Consider the following 19,253-nt stretch of genomic DNA (forward strand, 5'->3'; position numbering starts at 1 on the left):
GCTATCATGTACCATATTTGGGGAATTCCCTTAGGAAATACTTCCAATCTCCTTAGTCACAACTTGTTTTATTACTAACCTTATTCGGACTTTTTTCTCTAAGTTTTAAATATGGTTTAAAGTATCAAATTGAAAATGAGGATTACCACCTTGGACGATGTGCTACAGATTCTGAAGATGACTTCATAAGAGGAGTTTTAACTTCCTAAGGTGGTTTGGAAGGAGCAATCCCTGTTTAGATATTTCAGTTATGGTATGTTTGTTTAAAATATTTCCTTTAGTTATATCCTAATGTAACACACATAAATTTTCAAAAATCATATAGTATTCTAGGATACACTAAAGGAAAACTATTCTGAGGGTAAAGTTTTTTGGTATAATTCAGAATGTACTCTGGAATTTTAGTGCTCAAGTCATTTTTCAAAATTATTTTATTCTCAATTACAGATGTAGAATAGCTTTAGAGACTGGACTGAGTACACACCAAACCTAGTTCATACCCTCAAAGGTTTTCCTGAAAACTTCAGTTACCCTCCTTGCATATTTTCCCTTTTATGTCTCCCTCTTACTAAACACTGCACAGTTTATGGTTTTTCACCATTTGGATTTCAGAATAATAGGGATTTACTGTATTTAGGTTCTCCTAAATTAAAGTCAAAAAGTAATTTTGAAAATCACTTTTCCGTATCGATAAAACCATTAAAAATATCAAGAAATTTTTAGTGCTTGAAAACTATATTAACTTGTAAGTCAATAAAGTGCAAAAGCTGAATATAGTGAAAACTGTCTTTATTTTTATTGCCTTTTATTTTCAACAATGATTACTTGAACTTAAAAAAAAAAAAAGCCTGTATTAACTAATGGTTACTGAAAAGCCAAACCTTTCCAGCCCACTTCATATTTTCTTTCAGCCATTTCAGGGCAGAACAATGTTCCAAACTATAAACCTGTTCCTTATTAACATTGACAGTCATGTGCTTAAAGAAAAGCTTTGGATCCGATATACGAGCAGCCATAATTAACCTTTCTACTGCAGCTTGATAATCATCCTTGCTCCGAGATTTGTTTTCTTCACACCTATAAAATGAACACCTCAAACATTAGAAACTCTTAAAAAAAATAGCTAACTGGTTTCTTCAAAAGATAGTCATTTATATTTATTGGTACTAAGCTATGATGGTCTTTTTACCATATTCTTCTAAAAGTGGCTTTCAAACTTTTTTGACTATGACCCATAGTAAGAAAGGCATTTTAGATCATGACCAGTATATATACCTTCATATATAAAAAAGGAAATAAGTTTCACAAAACAAGACTTACCCTGATGACAGTGTACTCTATTTTCCTATATTTTTAAATAATGGTTGTAACACCCTAAATTAATTTTACCACTCAAAGAGGCTAGGCTGCAACCCAGTTTGCAAAACACTGATTTAGAATACACCTAATTATCTATATCTTTGTATTTTCAAAATTAGTAATGGCATAGTTATTCATCACACTACATAAAATATTTAATGTAATCAAGTTTAGAATTAACGTTTGCATGTTAGTTTTACCTTGATATTGGCTATTTTTAGTTAAACGAAAATACTTAATATGTAGCTAACTTTTGGTAATAGAATTGTATGGCTATATGCCTTTATTAAATTTCTGATGATTTTCTTCAGTTCTGACTTAAGGTACTTCACTAAGTGCTAGAATTTACTTTTCTAGTAACTTTTCTACCAGCTCCATCTGCCATCAATTGTGACTGCATTTACTTGCATAATAAAATTCATACACTATGGTAGTTTTTCCTCTGGGGTAGCGAGAGGGAAGCATTTAAAATAGAGATGTGGCTACTATATTAGGTATCACACCTTTAGGGCCCAGGAGCAAGTTCTGAATATGAGCCTATCTGCATTAATACCACAGTGTGGTCCACAGAGTGATGGGAGTGAGGACTTGCACTTGAAACAGGAATCAGTGGTTACAGAGAGGAAAGAATGGGAAGGTTCCTTCTAGTACCTTTGAGCTTAGAAAGAGATGCTTGGGAATGTATATGGTAGATGGGACAGATGTCAACTATGTGCAGTTTTCAAAAGTCTAAAGCTGAATAAAATTCTCTCTCATAGAGGTTAATGTAATGACAAGGTAGGGCTCAGCCTGACTATAATAAACATATTAGCTTGGACAAAATCAAAGGTCTAGGCATGTCACTAGTTATGCACTAGGGTTATAAATATCCCCCCAAATTCAACAGTGAATAAAAAGGTTACATACGTGCACAGAATGGAAAGCTATGAGAAAACCAAGCCCTCATCAGGATGATGAGGAGCCCAGATGCCTCGTGCCACTACAGTGCACAGCAGTGAATAAGGAAGTCCTCAGAAAAGAATTATAAGAAAAAAAGCTAACTTTAGTGAGATTTTTTTTTTAAAAAAAAACATGGAACTAAAGTAATTTCCTAATTCTGCCCCTGTGAGTGTGGGATAGACTAAAAGACTCGCCTATAACAAATACAAGAAAGCAGAAGTGACACAGTGTACCACTTTGGATACTAAGTTGTTGGATGATATCTTCATAGGTCTCTTGGATTTCTGGAAGTTTTTTGAGAGACACTGATACCTCTTGTTCTAAATGTCAAGGACATTTGGAGACAGTGTCTCCTTCTGGAGCAAAGGGCAGGTTTGCTTATTACCCATTATAAAAGATCTAGGTTCCTTAAGCTTGGGATTTTTCTCTTCTCTTACAGAACCCATGGCATGTGCAAGTATCCATGTGGGCCATTTGTGAGACTTAGGAACAAGAAGAAATGATGCAAATATGCAGATAATCATGATGTTTGCTGTACCACAAGTGATAAAATCTCTGTCTCCAACACAGGAGTCTTGTGTCTTATGTTAGCATCCATGAAACTGTGGCAGGCTAAGTTGTAGCTTGCAAACAGGGTAAGATCTCAGACCCTCACAGTTATTGCTTGATATAGGTCACAAAAGACACTGCAGCCTTCTCCTTGCTTTTTCTTTCCTGGATCACTCACTCTGGGAGAAGTTAGCTATCATGTCATGAAGACACTCAATGAACCTAAGGAGAGGCTCATGTAGCAAACTGAAGCTTCCAGTGAAGGGGCATTTCAGCGAGCCATCTAGGAAACAGATCCTCCAGCCATAGCCAAGCTATCATGGAGGTGACTGCAGCTCCTGACAACATCATGACTCTAACTATGTGAAAAGCTGTGAGCCACATGAAAGTTCCTGAGCCAGAACCATCCAGCTACACTGCTCTGAAATTTCTGACCTATAGAAACTAACATACTGTTTTGCTATTTTAAGTCATTAGGTTTTGGGATAATTTATCACACAGTAACAGATAACTAACATAATATTCAATCAGATGGTCTAGTTTGTAACACCAGTAAACTGAAGCAAAATTCTTGTCAAGAAGCTCTAAAACAGAAGTCCCAGGAGGTCTTTATATTTCAAGTTTCCTGGATAAGGCTGACAAGAAATTAGAGTGGTATAAGTCTAAATTCTGGGACTTTGAACAAAATTATTTGAAAAGGTATTACTCTGGTCCAACACCCACATTATAATATTTATGTAGGTATAACAAACACTTTACAATATAGATACTAGGCTGATGGCTTTATTTTCAACAATATTCTTGACTGAACCTAATAAATTATCAAATATTTCCCTTTTAGTCCTAGTCCTTAGATCTTTTGGGTTGACCAAAAAGATAAAGACCATTTAGGTACTGATCTCTAAATAGAAGCAAGATTGGTACCTAAAGAGAATCCATCTCTATGAACATCGAACTATATTTTTGAAGTCTCTAAGGTGTTTACTGAATGCTACTAACTCATTTGGTTTTAAGCCTCAAACAGGTCTAATCCCAATTTTAATTTAAATGTTACCTAAGTTTACAACATACACAAAGTATATATATACATACACATATACACACAAATATATATATAAAAGTACATAAAACATTTACATCCTAGGGTGGGTGTGGGGAGCCATGATTTGCATTCAGAATGCAGTTAAATCAACCAACCTTTTCAAAACTATCTGCAGTGTCTGTGTAGAAGTTCCAGGACTCTGAATACTACTAGCATTAGATACCAGGAAGATTTCAATAGCTAAAAGCATTTCAATCTCAGATAAATAAGAAGGAATCAGTAGAAGTTTTCGGTATAAATTTCCCTCCAATGGTGGGTAGCAACCCAATGAAAGAGCACCTGAAAATCAAATAATAGGTCAAACTTTACTACAACTCCAATAGGTAAAAACCTAGACTTTTAAAATACTCACAGGTGATAATTACTTACATTATAGAATAAACCTTTACATTAAAAGCAGACTTATTACACAAATTACATGGTATTGAGCTTATCCTAGTACATGTAAAATTCTTTGTAAAATGCTTTTTAAATATTAGATAGGAAGAAATAAAAAAATACATTCTGGAAAATCATGGCAAATGCCATTTATTTTAAGCCACAGTAAGTACCACATAATTTAAGAATAACTAAAAAATAGCTACTTGGCTTTTTTTTTTTATGGGATGCAGTCTAATAGCAGCTACATACATTTATAATTATGGCTTATATTGAATAATAAATCCAAAATGTAGAAAGAAAAAAATTGTGTGAAGATTTTACTTGATAATTATTAATTACTGATAGTATTTTTGAGTATACTTATTTATAGTGCCATTATAGTTTATGCAATATTTACTGTTCCTACTATATATCTGGCATTGTGCTAAGTATTAGATATAAAATGTATTTCCATCCTGTAGCTGCTCAGTGTATTGTAGCTATATTCACCAATTCATGTTCTAAAAACTTTACTTTTCAAGAGAAGAGATTTAATTTTTAAATTGTTTAGGTGCTTATTAGAAGTAATATATAGTGAAATCCCCTTTAAAACTCCTAGGACATCCAAATTGTATACAGGTAATATTATATTTTACTGAAACCAATTTAAATCTGTATTTAAATTTGTTTAAAATGTTTTGTTAAGGTAAGTTTCTTCAGGGGTATCCAAACAGGAAAGGAAGTAGTCAAATTATCCTTGTTTGCAGACAATATGATATCTATAGAAACCTAAAGATTCCACAAAAAAACTATTAAAATTGAAAAATAAATTCATTAAAGTTGCAGGATACAAAATCAACAAAATCGGTAGCATTTCTATATGTCAACAGTAAACAATCTGAAAAAGAAACCAAGAAAGCAATCCTATTTACAATAGCTACAAATAAAATGAAATACCTAGGAATAAACTTAAGTAAAGAAGTGAAAGATCTCTATAAAGAAAACTATAAAACACTGATGAAAGAAATTGAAGAGGACACACACACACACAAAATGGAAAGCTATTCCATGCTCATGGCCTAGAAGAATCAATATTGTTAAAATGTCCATACTACCACTACCTCAAGCAATCTACAGATTAAATGCAATCTCCATCAAAATACCAATGACATTCTTCACAGAAATAGAAAAAATAATCCTAAAATTTATATGGAGCCAGAAAAGCCAAAGCCATCCTGAGCAAAAAGAACAACTTATATTACCGAGCTGTAGTAACCAAAATAGCATGGTAAGTGACATAAAAACAGACACAGACCAATGGAACAGAGAACACAGAAATAAATCCACACATCTATATTGAATTTATCTTCAACAACATGCCAAGAACATAACAGTACAAAAAGGACAGTCTCTTTAATAAAGGGGGCTAGGAAAACTGGATATGAATATGCAGAAGAATGAAACTAGAGCCTTATCTCTTGCTGTATACAAAAATCAAATAAAAATGAATTAAATACTTAACTCTGAGACCTGAAACTACAAAAACTACTAAAAGAAAACATTGGGGAAACTTGTCAGGACATTGGTCTGGGCAATGATTTCTTGAGTAATACCCGCAAAGCACAGGCAACCAAAGAAAAATTGGACAAATGGGATCACATCAAGCTATAAAGCTCTGCACAACAAAGGGAACAATCAACAAAGTGAAGAGACAACCCACAGAATGGGAGAAAATATTTGCAAACTACCCATCTGACAAGGGATTAATAGCTAGAATATGTAAGGAGCTCCAACAACTCGATAGGAAAAAATCAAATAATCTGATTAAAAAATGGGCAAATGACCTGAATAGACATTTCTCAAAAGACAACATACAAACGGCCAACAGGTATATGAAAAAATGCTCAACATCATTAGTCATCAGAAAAATGCAAATCAAAATTACAGTGAGATATCATCTTAACCCAGTTAAAATGGCTTTTATCAAAAAGACAGGCTGGGCATAGTAGCTCATGTCTATAATCTTAGCACTCTGGGAGGTGGAGGCGGGAGGATTGCTGAGGTCAGGAGTTTGAGACCAGCCTGAGCAAGAGCGAGATCCCATCTCTACTAAAAATAGAAGAAAAAAAAATTAGCCAGGCATGGTGGTGCATGCCTATAGTCCCAGCTAATCAGGAAGCTGAGGCAGGAGGATCACTTGAGCCCAGGAGTTTGAGGTTGCTGTAAGCTAGGCTGCTGCCATGGTACTGTAACCTGAGCAACAGAGCAAGACTCTGTCTCAAATAAAAAAAAAAAAAGACAGCAATGAATGCTGGCAAGAATGTGGAGAAAGGGGAACCCTTGCACACTGTTGGTGGGAATGAAATTAGTGCAACCACCATGGAGAACAGTATGGAGGTTCCTCAAAAAACTAAAAATAGAACTACTATATGACCCAGCAATCCTACTGCTAGGTATATATCCAAAAGAAGAGAATTCAGTATATCCAAAAGATATCCACACTCCCATGTTTATTGCAGCACTATTCATAAAAGCCAAGATTTAGAATCAACCTAAATGTCCATCAATGGATAAATAAAGAAATTATGGTACATATACATGATAGCATATTATATACCCATAAATATGAAACCCTGCCATTTGCAACAACATGGATGGAACTGGAGAACATTATGTTAAGTGAAATAAGCCAAGCACAGAAAGACAAATATTGCATGTTCTCACTCATATGTGGGAACTAAACATTAAAAACAACTAATGTCATGGAGACCGGGAGTAGAATGATGGTTACCAGAGGCTGGAAAGGGTAGCAGGGAATGGGGGATACAGTGGAGATGGTTAATGGGTACAAAAATACAGTTAGATAGAATGAACAATATTTGATAGCACAACAAAGTGACTATAATCAATTATAAGTTAGTATCCTACTTTTTTTCTTTTTTTGAGACAGAGTCTTGCTCTGTCACCCAGCTAGAGTACAGTGGCGTCATCATAGCTCATTGCAACCTCAACCTCCTGGGCTCAAGCGATCCTCCTGCCTCAGCCTCCCATGTAGCTGGGACTATAGGTGTGTACCACCACATCTGGCTAATTTTTCCTATTTTTAATAGAGACAGGATCTTGCTCTTGCTCAGCCTGGTCTTGAACTCCTGACCTCAAGTGATCCTCCTGCCTCAGCCTCCCAGATTGCTAGGATTATGGGCATGAGCCACTGCACCTGGCCTAGGGTATACTTTAAAATAATTAAAAAAGTGGAATTGAAATGTTCTTAACACAAAGAAATGATAAATGCCTGAGGTGATGGATAACCCAATTACCCTGATTTGATTAATTCACATTGTATGCCTGTATCAAAACATCACATGTACCCTATAAAGATACACAACTATTAGGTACCCATAATTAAAAATAAAGGTTTTAATTATAAAGATTTTAAAAAATCTTTCTAGGCCGGGCGCGGTGGCTCACGCCTGTAATCCTAGCTCTGGGAGGCCGAGGCGGGTGGATCGCTCGAGGTCAGGAGTTCGAGACCAGCCTGAGCAAGAGTGAGACCCCGTCTCTACTAAAAATAGAAAGAAATTATCTGGCCAACTAAAAATATATATACAAAAAAATTAGCCGGGCATGGTGGCTCATGCCTGTAGTCCCAGCTACTCGGGAGGCTGAGGCAGTAGGATCGCTTAAGCCCAGGAGTTTGAGGTTGCTGTGAGCTAGGCTGACGCCACGGCACTCACTCTAGCCCGGGCAACAAAGTGAGACTCTGTCTCAAAAAAAAAAAATAAAATAAAAAAAAAAATAAAAAAAAAAATAAAAAATCTTTCTAATGTAGATAATGGCTAATCTTTGAGGATCCACTAAATGGTATTAGTTTAGCACCAATACCTGTGCTAAACACAGATTTTTTTCTCATTTTAACCTGAATGATGTGCTACCTATGAAATTAGGTCCAATTATTCCCATGTTATAGATGAGGGGCTTTCGGTAAGCACTCAGGCTCTCTAAGCCTGCATGGGAGGCTGGCCTTCTGGCTCAAGATTTTGGATGCCTAACCACTAGATATTTCCATCTCCCTAGGTCACTGCCAGGAGAAACAAACTATTAACTCATTAACTTTACTAGCTATTGGGAGGTATAGTTTGCATGCATTCTTGTTTTACTTTTCTGACCAGAAAACAAATGAATTAAATAGAAATGTACTAATATTGTGTTTTCCCCTAAAATCAAACATGAGAAGAAAAATATTCACATTTGATTTTCGGGGGGGGGGAAGTAATGGAAAGACATACTAATAGTATCTTCCCCCCCCCCCCGACTTTTGAGCTCTGAGAGAAAAGCAGTATTTTTAGGGTGAGAGAGAACAAATCAGGAGCATCAGAAAGGCAACTTTGCTGTCCCTGGAAAATTTCCTTCTAATTAGTCTGGAAATGAAGCAAAGCCAAGCCATCAAGAAAATGACAGATAACTCACAGAATGGACAAAATATTTGCAAGTCATATATCTGACAAGGGACTTGTATCTAGAGCGTATATGTATGTATATGTATGCATGCGTGTGTGAATATTTACTTTTACAACTCAACAATAAAAAAATCCAATTAAAAAATGGGCAGAGGATTTAATAGATATTTCTCCAAAGAAAATATGCAAATGATCAATAACCACATTAAAAGGTGCTCAACATCACTGGCCATTAGGGATATGCAAATCAAAACCACAATATCACTTAACACCCACTAAGAAGGCTAAAATAAAAATCAAAAACACGATAACAAGTGTTGGTGAAGATATAAGGAAATAAGAAATCCCATACATGTCTGGTGGGAATAAAAATATAAAATGGTGCAGTTTCCTTGGAAACCAGTTTGGCAGTTCCACAAAATGGTAAATATAGATTTACCGTATAGGCCAGCAATTCTTCTCCCAAGAAAAATGAAAGTGTATGTACTCACAAAAACTGGTATGTGAATCTTGAAAACAGCATAAAAAATTCATGATAGCCAAAAAGTGGAAACAACTCAAAGGTCCATCAACTGATGAATGGATAAACAAATTCCATATAACAGAATATTATTTAGCAATAAAAAATAATGAAGTATTGATACATGCTACAATACTGATGAAACGTGAAAACATTATGCCAAGTGCAAGTCAGTCACAAAAACCCACATGTTAAATGATTCCATTTATGTGATATGTCTAGAATAGGCAAATTCACAGGGACAGAAAGTAGGTTAGTTGTTGCCTAGGACTAGGGTGAGGTGGGAAACACCCAGGGAATGGGAAATGAATGCAAATGTGTATAGGACTTCTTTTTCTGGAGGTGTTAACAATGTGTTAAACTTAGATGGTGGTGATGGCTGCACTCTAAGACAACACCAAAAACCAATGCAACATACACTTTAAATGGGTAAATGTTATGGTATGTGAAATTATATCAATAAAGTCATAAAAATATTAAAACTAACAAAAAAAGCAAAACCATAGCCATAACACGGCCTTTATGAAAATTAGCCTTAAGCCCCAAATCAAGTACTATTAGATGTGACTATAAGGCATTGAAAGGCTTTTCTTCCAAGTGTAAGCTATGTTCAAAGGGAGTTCCAATAACATTTTAAATATTAACAACGTTAGGAAATGAGGTGTTTTGAAGACCCATCAATGGCTATAAATTATTCATTTGGTTTTATAATTCAGGTACATTTAAAAAAAACAAAAAGACTCTTTAACCTTATTTGTGTAACTCTCAGAAGTTACACGGCATATGAAATAAGGCATAGTTGTGATGAGATAAAAGGAAAAGTTCCAATAAGGTACTGAGTTGTACACAGGTGTTAATTGCTTTAACACACTGCTTAAAAAAAGAGTTTAAAAGTGATTCTTATTAGGCCTAGAAAGATTTTAGGGGAACAAGGAGTGACTACTAATGGATGTGGGGTTTCTTTTTAGAATGATGAAAATATTCTAAAATTGATCATGGTAATGGTTGCACAACTTTGTAAAAACATTAAAACCATTGAATTATATACTTTAAATGGGTGAATTGTATGGCATTTGAATTATACCTCAATAAAAGCTGTTGAAAAATAAATTACTCTCATTAACTTCAATTCTAAAAACTAAAATCAGGAAGTACAACACATAGTACATATATTTATGTGTACAGTGTGTATACGGTTTCTAGCAGTTTGTAGGGAAATAGTATTAAGAGTTGAAACATAACCACAAAATTGAAATGAGGTATTATGAACAAACAATTCTACCTTTCCTGTAAATTTGTGATCATTCTTTTTAAAAAAATCTGCTTTCAAAACTTCTTTTAATTATAGCCCACAATAAGAAATACATTTTACATAATGACCCAGTATATATATATATATATGTATATATAAATGAAACAAAAATTCTACCAAATACTTAACCTTACTACCAGTAATACACTCTAGCTTTTTTTTTTCCCATTTCATTAGGGGAAAAAGTTACCTACTATCTGCTAAAGTGACCCCAGCTGGTACTTCGGAAAACACTTCCCGCTCACGTAGGAGTGGCTAGTATGCTTGACACATCTGGCACAGGATGACACACAGCAGGCACTCAAATGTTTGTTATATAAGACAGTGTTAGAAATGGAAATTTAAGATTACTGCATGAAGGCAGAAAAAATTCTTTTCTAGATATAGATTCCACATGGCATTACTTCCTAATTAAAATATGTGCAAAGTGGCTGGGACTAGAGAAAGTACTAGTTTCCAGGCTTACCTATTATAGAGAAATAGCTGTAAACAGATGAACAAAGTTCTATTACTAGAAGCCATGTGAAAAACATTATATACCACGTTGCATTGTTATGATAGCCTCTGTCCTCCCTATGCGGCCTGCTGTCAATTATTCTAACTTATAAAGATCAGCGATACAGCAGAGATAAATATGTAGATATTCTTTAAACTTGATTCTACTTTTCTGATTGTTTCTAATTCTAATTGTTTTACACTTACATTATTAATATTTATAAGATATGCCAAACTGGTTCAAATTCTGTCATTTATTTCCTTTGCTTATCCTCTAGTGGGCATGCTAATGTGCAAACAAAGATATAGTAATTGGAAACAAGAAAACAAGTTTGAAAAGAGAACATAGATCTGTTCACATCATTGCCTTAGAATATGTGCCAACTGCTCCTTTTATATATATGAATATCTAATCTTAAATATTATAAATGAATCCTGAGTTAGAGAACAAAATTCAAAATCAATATATCAAATTAAAATTTTTAAAATTTAACTTACTTTTGTAGTGGGCTCTGGCTTTGAGCCATAAACAACTCCTTCCTAAAGAAGTAATTAATCTTCTAAGAAAGGAAAAATCAATAGGGATGCTCTTTGAAATCATGAATTCTGCTACAGAGGATGACACACCAAGACTGTTGCTTTCTATACAGGCATCTAGAAGTTTATTAAAAAGAAGGCTATACTGTGAAACCTCCACGGTTTCTGAAATGAAAAGAAAATTGATGTAATGAAATTAATTTATCTTAGTCTCTCATACCCCCATCTTTTACTCCTTTCTATTTCCCTCTCCCCCCCTTGGCCCTTTCTTACCCACTATAGGAGTCACAGTCACTAAAATGCAATCACCTTACATATTCTCTAAGTAAGAAACAAAAAAGCATCTGACACAAGCAAAACCATTCATTTCCTTTGTAATGGGGAATATGAAAAGAAGCTTGACAAAGATTTCAGACGATGCATTAACACATCTCTATGTGATCCCTACATGTAACTGTGTATCTGTAGCATCTTGAATGGTATTGCAATTCTGTTTGCATTATATCTACAATTCCTGCCTTATCCTTATAATTCCCTTGACTAAAAATAAATCATCACCTAATATTCACTCTCAAATTAAAAATAATTCTTTAGTGGATATTTCTATTCCTTCAGTCATTCTTAGAAGAAAGCGAAGTCATCTTAGAGACTTTCAGCTCTTATTCCCTATATCCAGTCAGTTGGGTCCATAACCTAGGCTTTAGGTCTTTATCACTTTAGGATCTTTTAGTGGTCCAGGCCTTATTAAGAAATTAATCTCTTTACCTTTAGTTTCTTCCTTAACACTATAGCCACAGGAACTTTCCTAAAACACCAACTTCATTACATCACTCCCTAGACCCCAAACTCTAGTGACTCCCTTACTACACATAGAGAAGAAAACTCCTTTAGCCTGCCATTTAGGGTCTTCCAAAATCTGGCACAACTATCTGTCCAATCTGCTTATTATTACTTTGTTTCATTATCAACATAATTGTGTATTAAGGGCCTGCTAGATAGTACCCATTGTGCCAGAAATACCAAGATAAAGAAATACCTTGAAGGAGCTCACTACCTAGAAGAAGCTCACTATCTATTTAATATAAGGAGAAACAGATACGAATGCTAATAACAGATAGGAACGCTAATAATACAGGACCCAGTGGAATAAATGGAAAAATTTGTATTTACAGAGGATACGATGAAAGCACTGAAGGGAGCTCTCAAGTTAACGTTTTCATCACCCTCTGAACCCATCACACAGCTCATTTCTGACCCAAAGCTTTTGCTCATAGACTCCCTCTTCCTATCTATATATGACTTGAGCGTTAACATTCAAGAGTACTAACTACCAATGCGAGCAACAGTAGTTCTTTCTTTGAACTTGCCATCTGTTTCATTTTCTCCACTTATTCCAAGTTTATCTATGTTCCAAGGTAATGTAAACTAAGTTTTACACTTATTTATGAAGTAATAAGAGAAAAAGTATTCTTCATTATTTCAGTGCAATGAATTCTTTAAGATACAGAGCTTGCTGGGGACACTTAAGCATATTGTTTGCTGACAACTTGACAGAGATAGGGAAAGGGGAATTATGAAAATTCTTGTGTTAGGAACTGCAGACAAAAACCCCAAAGATAAGAATCTCTGATTTTGTGAAACCATCAGGAAAGCATATTCAATTTGCAGAGAACACATTTTACAGAAAATTAAAAATTTCTGTAATTAAAAAAATATGCTAGAATAGAAAACTCAACCAAAACAGGTGGATAACGGTTTCTTAATAACAGTTAAACACCAGATGGGCAAGAGATAGTTACACTTTTAAAAAAAACATACCTTGAGAATTTTGAAAACCTGGTAGATTCTGCAAAACTTCAAATGTCTGCCTATAAAGGCTCTTCGCTAAGATTTCATGTGCAATTGTACAGAGCAAATTATGTCGATTAAGCACATCCAGTCTATCACAAGGCCACAGTGGTGTATTGATTATCCATTCTGACTCTTCCAAAAAGAAAAAAATACGAATACTTTACACCATGACAATCACAACAGGATAATCACAACTAACGTTTTCAAATATCCTTTGGAGAAAGTGGCAAAACTTAAATATGTGTACTCAGAAAAGATAACCATGGCTCAAATTTATTAGAAACAACTTATATAGTGATGATCATCATCCTAAGAATATGTGAACTAATGGCCACTTTATTTTTTTATTAATTCTTCATCTAAGTGTGTACTAGTGACTTATTGATTCTAAAGTTAATGTTTATTTTTATGACAAAAATCTTCAGATTACAATGAATGTTTGCTTTAACATAAAATAGTTGTGTGGACAAGTTCAAAAAATTTTATAATAAGGAATACATAATTTATTTAGTTTCTGGTATTATTGGGGAACAGCTTTTCTCCCCAATTTCTGTTTATTTTTAAAACAATATTATGAAATATTTGATATTTATAGAAGAATATCTAACATATATGTTGTAGGCCAGGCGCAGTGGCTCACGCCTGTAATCCTAGCCCTCTGGGAGGCCGAGGCGGGTGGATCCCTCGAGGTCAGGAGTTCGAGAGCAGCCTGAGCAAGAGTGAGACCCCGTCTCTACTAAAAATAGAAAGAAATGATTTGGACAGCTAAAAATCTATATAAAAAAAATTAGCTGGGCATGGTGGCGCATGCCTGTAGTCCCAGCTACTCGGGAGGCTGAGGCAGTAGGATCGCTTGAGCCCAGGAGTTTGAGGTTGCTGTGAGCTAGGCTGATGCCACGGTACTCACTCTAGCCTGGGCGACAAAGCGAGACTCTGTCTCAAAACAAAAACAAAAACAAAAACAAACAAACAAACAAAAACATATATGTTGTAAAAGCATACGAATAAAATGAACTCTTATGTACCCATCACACAGCCTAAAAAAAAGGGAATATTACCTATAATACTGAAGTTCCTTAATTTCTGCCCTGATTTTTTCACATTGAGAAAAACAATGGGAGACTGTAGTACAGAACACTGAAGTGCTAAAACGTTAGAAATGTCAGTATTTTTCATTTACCTAATTTACTCAATCATTATACACATAATGAAGGATTGCTATATTTAATAATATATAATAATATAACTATATATAATAATAATATAACACTCAAGTTACATTTTGGTGTTCTTTTTCAACTGGACTAAGTGAGAAATCAAGTAATCCTTTTTTTTTTGTGGCCTTCCCAGCACGGTGAATACCAAAGTATTGAAGAAAGAGTTGATAAATCAAGTACGTAATGCCAAAAGAAAGCTTTATGCATCCAGTATAAAGCTTTAAAACAGGAGCTTATTTTAAAATTACTAGGGCCCACGTGACTTATTCTGACTTAACAGATTTACCCTATGTGCTAGACCACGTTTCAAGTGCTTTACAAATATTAACTCAGTTAGACAGATACCATCATTAATTTACTCCTAAATTTGCTGAAATTTTAATATATAGAGAAATTAAAATGAACTTAATATCTTGAAAGACTACATAAGTTATCTTTAAACATAATTCCCATTAAAAGTAAAACTGTTAACTTACCATGCTTTATAAACTGAATTTTGCTTTGACCAAATAAGTTCAATTATTTTTTGTCAGTCATATATCTGTTAGATATAGCTTACAAGAAGTAGCTTATGTAAGCACCTTCTCATAAAAATTACATTGTTTTTATTTAGTACTTATTCTTTACATTTAAGGTAGACTAATAGTCACATTTTTGAAAGTCTATATGGTATTTTAGGAGATTCACTTTAAAATTTTACCAAATTGTATAGCTATATAAAAAATGTGAATAAATTCATTATTCCATGTATTATACCAAAGTTAATTGAAACTGATAAATGGGAAGTCACTTGGAAATCAATGCTTTTAATTTAATTAATCTAGCTGGTGTACATTATAAATACTTTTATGAAAATTTTATAAGCACTGTTATGAAAATTAAATTTCCAAGAACAAAAATCTGTTTAATAGTGTACTTAATACTAGTTTTATAGCAATAAAAGTTGTTCTTGCATTCATCTTCATGATTTTCTCTATTCTACATTTGGGAAATATTTTCCATTTGTCTAAAGTCTAAGAGTCAAAAGGCAAGAAAAATTTCTATAATAGCCGCTCTTTATCCATTTACTTTCCAATACATGAATATTCAGTCATTACTCAAACAAGATTTTGAATATAGGCACTGGGAATATGAAGATTATTAAGACAGTCTTTACACTAAATCAATTTCCAGGCTAGTCAGTGAGATTATCAAACAAATAACTATCTTTTAACCATGGTGAATACTGCAATAGGGGAATATCTAAAGATATCTGTTCTCCCCTTAATGTATACATTTAATATAATCCCAATCCAAATCAAATCTCCTACAGAGCTGTATTAAACCATGATTCAATGACTCTGAAATCCATTCAAAAGAATCAACACAAAGAATAGCAAAGAATAGTTTGGAAAAGAGGATTGAGGATGATCTTGCCTAGATAGATATATAGATATCATTACTTTTTCTAATACTACATGAACCAAAAAGAGTATAGCACTAGCACAGAAACAGAGAGATCTTTAGGAGAAAAGACAAGTACAGAAACAGACCCAACATACCCAAGATTCTATTATTATGATGAAAGCGGCATTTCAAATTAGTGAGTAAAGGTTGAACTGGAACAACATTTTGGGGGAAATAAATTAGGTTCCCACCTCACACCAAAATTTAAAACTAACAATGAATCAAAAAATTTGAAGAATGTACGGGTGAACATGTAAGGACTGCCTAAAAGCATAATACAAAACAAAGATTATTAAAGACTTTAAAAGCAGTTTATATTAAGTAGAAAAAATGCCAATTGGGCAAAAGAAAAAAAAATGCAAAAAAAAATTAAAAAGGAAAATGAAAAGCTGAGAAAAATATTTGTAAATATCCAACACATCAAGGGCTAGTATCTTTAATATGCAAAACTACTGTAATATAAAAGGGACATTAAATATATCACTGATGGTACTTGAATTTTAGGTGTTACATTATAAATTTTAATAATTTGTGTATTTTAAAAATTATAAAGATCATATTATATATAAAAATCACATTAAATCTGTGATTTCACAGATATTATTGCTTAGGATGAGGCCAAGTTGGTTGATTTACTTTTAAAATAATATTTATTTTTAAAATACAAATGCTTACTATAAAAAACTCAAGCAAAACACAGAAGTACGAAGAAGTATTTTAGAAATAATCTAAAATCCCATCACTAAAAATGACCAGTGCTTACATTTGGTGAAAATTATTTGGGAAAAGGGTGTTAATGACCTAAATAGTTGGTCCTGATGAGTAGATATAAGAGAAATTGTGGTATTAAAACAGAGACTAAAAATTGCCTGGCATACCATAGCTTTATGCTGAGATCTATCTACTGTTTGAAAATGAAGATAACACATTTTTTCCTTAAATGTTAAAATTCTTTGTATGCTTTATATTTGTACTGTAGTCATAATCACTGGTCCAGGTGCGTAAGATAATCCTTGTGCTAAATTTCATAGCATAAAAAAGTTAATTTTTTTATTTTTAGTAGAGACTGGGTCTCACTCTTGCTCAGGCTGCCTGTAGTCCTACCTACTCTGGGAGGCTGAGGCAGGGGGATCACTTGAGCCCAGGTGTTTGAGGTAGTAGTGAGCTACAATGACGCCACTGCACCCTACCTGGGGCAACAGAGCGAGACTCTGTTTCCAAAAAAAAAAAAAAAAAAGCAAGCTAATACTTTTCTTAAAACACACACACTTTAAAAAATGCCAGCCATCTTCTCCTTAGGAAGGTACAAAGATACTTAAATGAGGAAAATCCATTCATCCACTTACCTCAACTATTAATATTTACTCTGTGCCAGATACCACCACAAGTGAAATCCTCTCAATCTAATTAACTTTCAAAAAATAAAAATGGTAATGTTTAATAGCAGTCGTTAAAAAAACTAGGGGAGTGACTAGAGAGGGCGTGGTTTAGGGACACAGGTGAGGTATAAGAAACATCGCCATGTTGAGGGTGCTGTAGGGCAGTGGTTCTCAAAGTGAGGTTCCTAGACCAGCATCAGTAGCAACATCTAAAACCTTGAGAGAAATGCAAATTTTCAGTACCTACGCTAGACTTAATGAACCAGAAAATATGGGGGTGGGCCCAGCAATCTGTGTTTTAACAAGCTCTCTAGAGAATTCTGATGGTCAAGTTTGAGAACTACTGTCTTAGATTTCTGAAAACAAGCCCAGTATCCCTGTTTTGCTCAGGAGGTTGACTAGGTTAGGTCTGGGTCTGTTTATGTAGTTTGTGCTTCTGCTCTAGTTGCAATTTTATAATGTACATTTAGAGGAGAAAACAGGGAAATAATAGTACTGGTATAGTCGTTAAAAATATGGACTTTGTAGTCAGACAGACCTGGATTGGAATTCCTGCTCCACACTTACTTGTGTGATCTTCTCTGAACCTCAATGTCCTCATCTTGGGATACCATTACTCATTACTTACCTCATGGGGTTGGGGTTGATTAAGTGAGATGACACAAGTAATACACTTAGCACAATGTTTGGTATATAGTGAATATTCGCATTATTACTAAACCAATAATGAAGAGAAATAGTAAAATCAGAAAATAGACCAAGAACATGGACAGGCAACCCACAAAATAATAAGTACAAATGGGAAAAAAGAATAAATTTCTATAATAATAAATTAAATGCAAAGTAAAGCTTTGAGTATCATTTTTACCCTAGCAAACTAGCAAAAAGATAAGAAAAATAATAAAATTCAGTGTTGGCAAAGGTGTTTCATAACCTGAATCTTCACACACTATTAAAAAGACTATAATTACTACAACCTTATTAAAGGTGTAGAAGACTTTTCTACTCACAGGGATAAGACCTAGAATGAAATGTACCGAACAGCTAGATTGGGGTTTGCATAACCTTGAATGTACCAGTCTGCCTGTCCAATAACCAAAAATCATGCTATTGAGAACCGCTAGAACTGTTAATATGCACCTGTGATCCCTAAAAAGGACAATGTTTATGTAGAAGATCTATCTAATACTATAGTTCTTTAGGATTTTCTCACCAAAAGGGGCTTTCTAACAAACCTGAAATAACTTATCTGCAAATCTGAATGGCAGTAAGAGCAAATTTGGTGATGTTTACCAAAAAGCTTTAAAAATGTCCTTACCCTTTAACACAGCAATTTCATCACTAAAATTTATTCTAAGGAAATTAAGATTTAGCAGTGATGTTAAGCAGGGATTATTGTGTATAACAGAAATTTGAAAACAAGCTAGTTTAATAAAAGTAGATTCATGGATTAATCTATCCACCTATCTGTATATAAGATGGAAAACCGCCGGGCGCGATGGCTCACGCCTGTAATCCTAGCACTCTGGGAGGCCGAGGCGGGTGGATCGCTCGAGGTCAGGAGTTCAAGACCAGCCTGAGCAAGAGTGAGACCCCGTCTCTACTAAAAATAGAAAGAAATTATCTGGCCAACTAAAATATATATAGAAAAAATTAGCCGGGCATGGTGGCGCACACCTGTAGTCCCAGCTACTCGGGAGGATGAGGCAGGATTGCTTAAGCCCAGGAGT

The 19,253-nt window shown here is 34.3% G+C and overlaps 1 protein-coding gene across 1 annotated transcript in view; it reads right to left on the bottom strand.

The window, feature by feature from the left end:
- Nucleotides 1-772: 772 nt before the first annotated feature.
- The window catches only part of TOPAZ1 (testis and ovary specific TOPAZ 1), an 83,924-nt gene continuing 65,443 nt past the window's right edge, over nucleotides 773-19,253 (bottom strand). The window contains exons 17-20 of the mRNA XM_045530478.1: nucleotides 13,449-13,613; nucleotides 11,592-11,795; nucleotides 4,045-4,228; nucleotides 773-1,077 (exon numbers count right to left, since the gene is read on the bottom strand). Coding sequence (XP_045386434.1) covers nucleotides 858-1,077; nucleotides 4,045-4,228; nucleotides 11,592-11,795; nucleotides 13,449-13,613 — 773 coding nt within the window. The 3' untranslated portion in view covers nucleotides 773-857. The remainder of the gene's footprint in view (nucleotides 1,078-4,044; nucleotides 4,229-11,591; nucleotides 11,796-13,448; nucleotides 13,614-19,253) is intronic.

This window comes from Lemur catta, chromosome 18, assembly GCF_020740605.2.
Source record: "Lemur catta isolate mLemCat1 chromosome 18, mLemCat1.pri, whole genome shotgun sequence".
NCBI lineage: Eukaryota > Metazoa > Chordata > Mammalia > Primates > Lemuridae > Lemur > Lemur catta.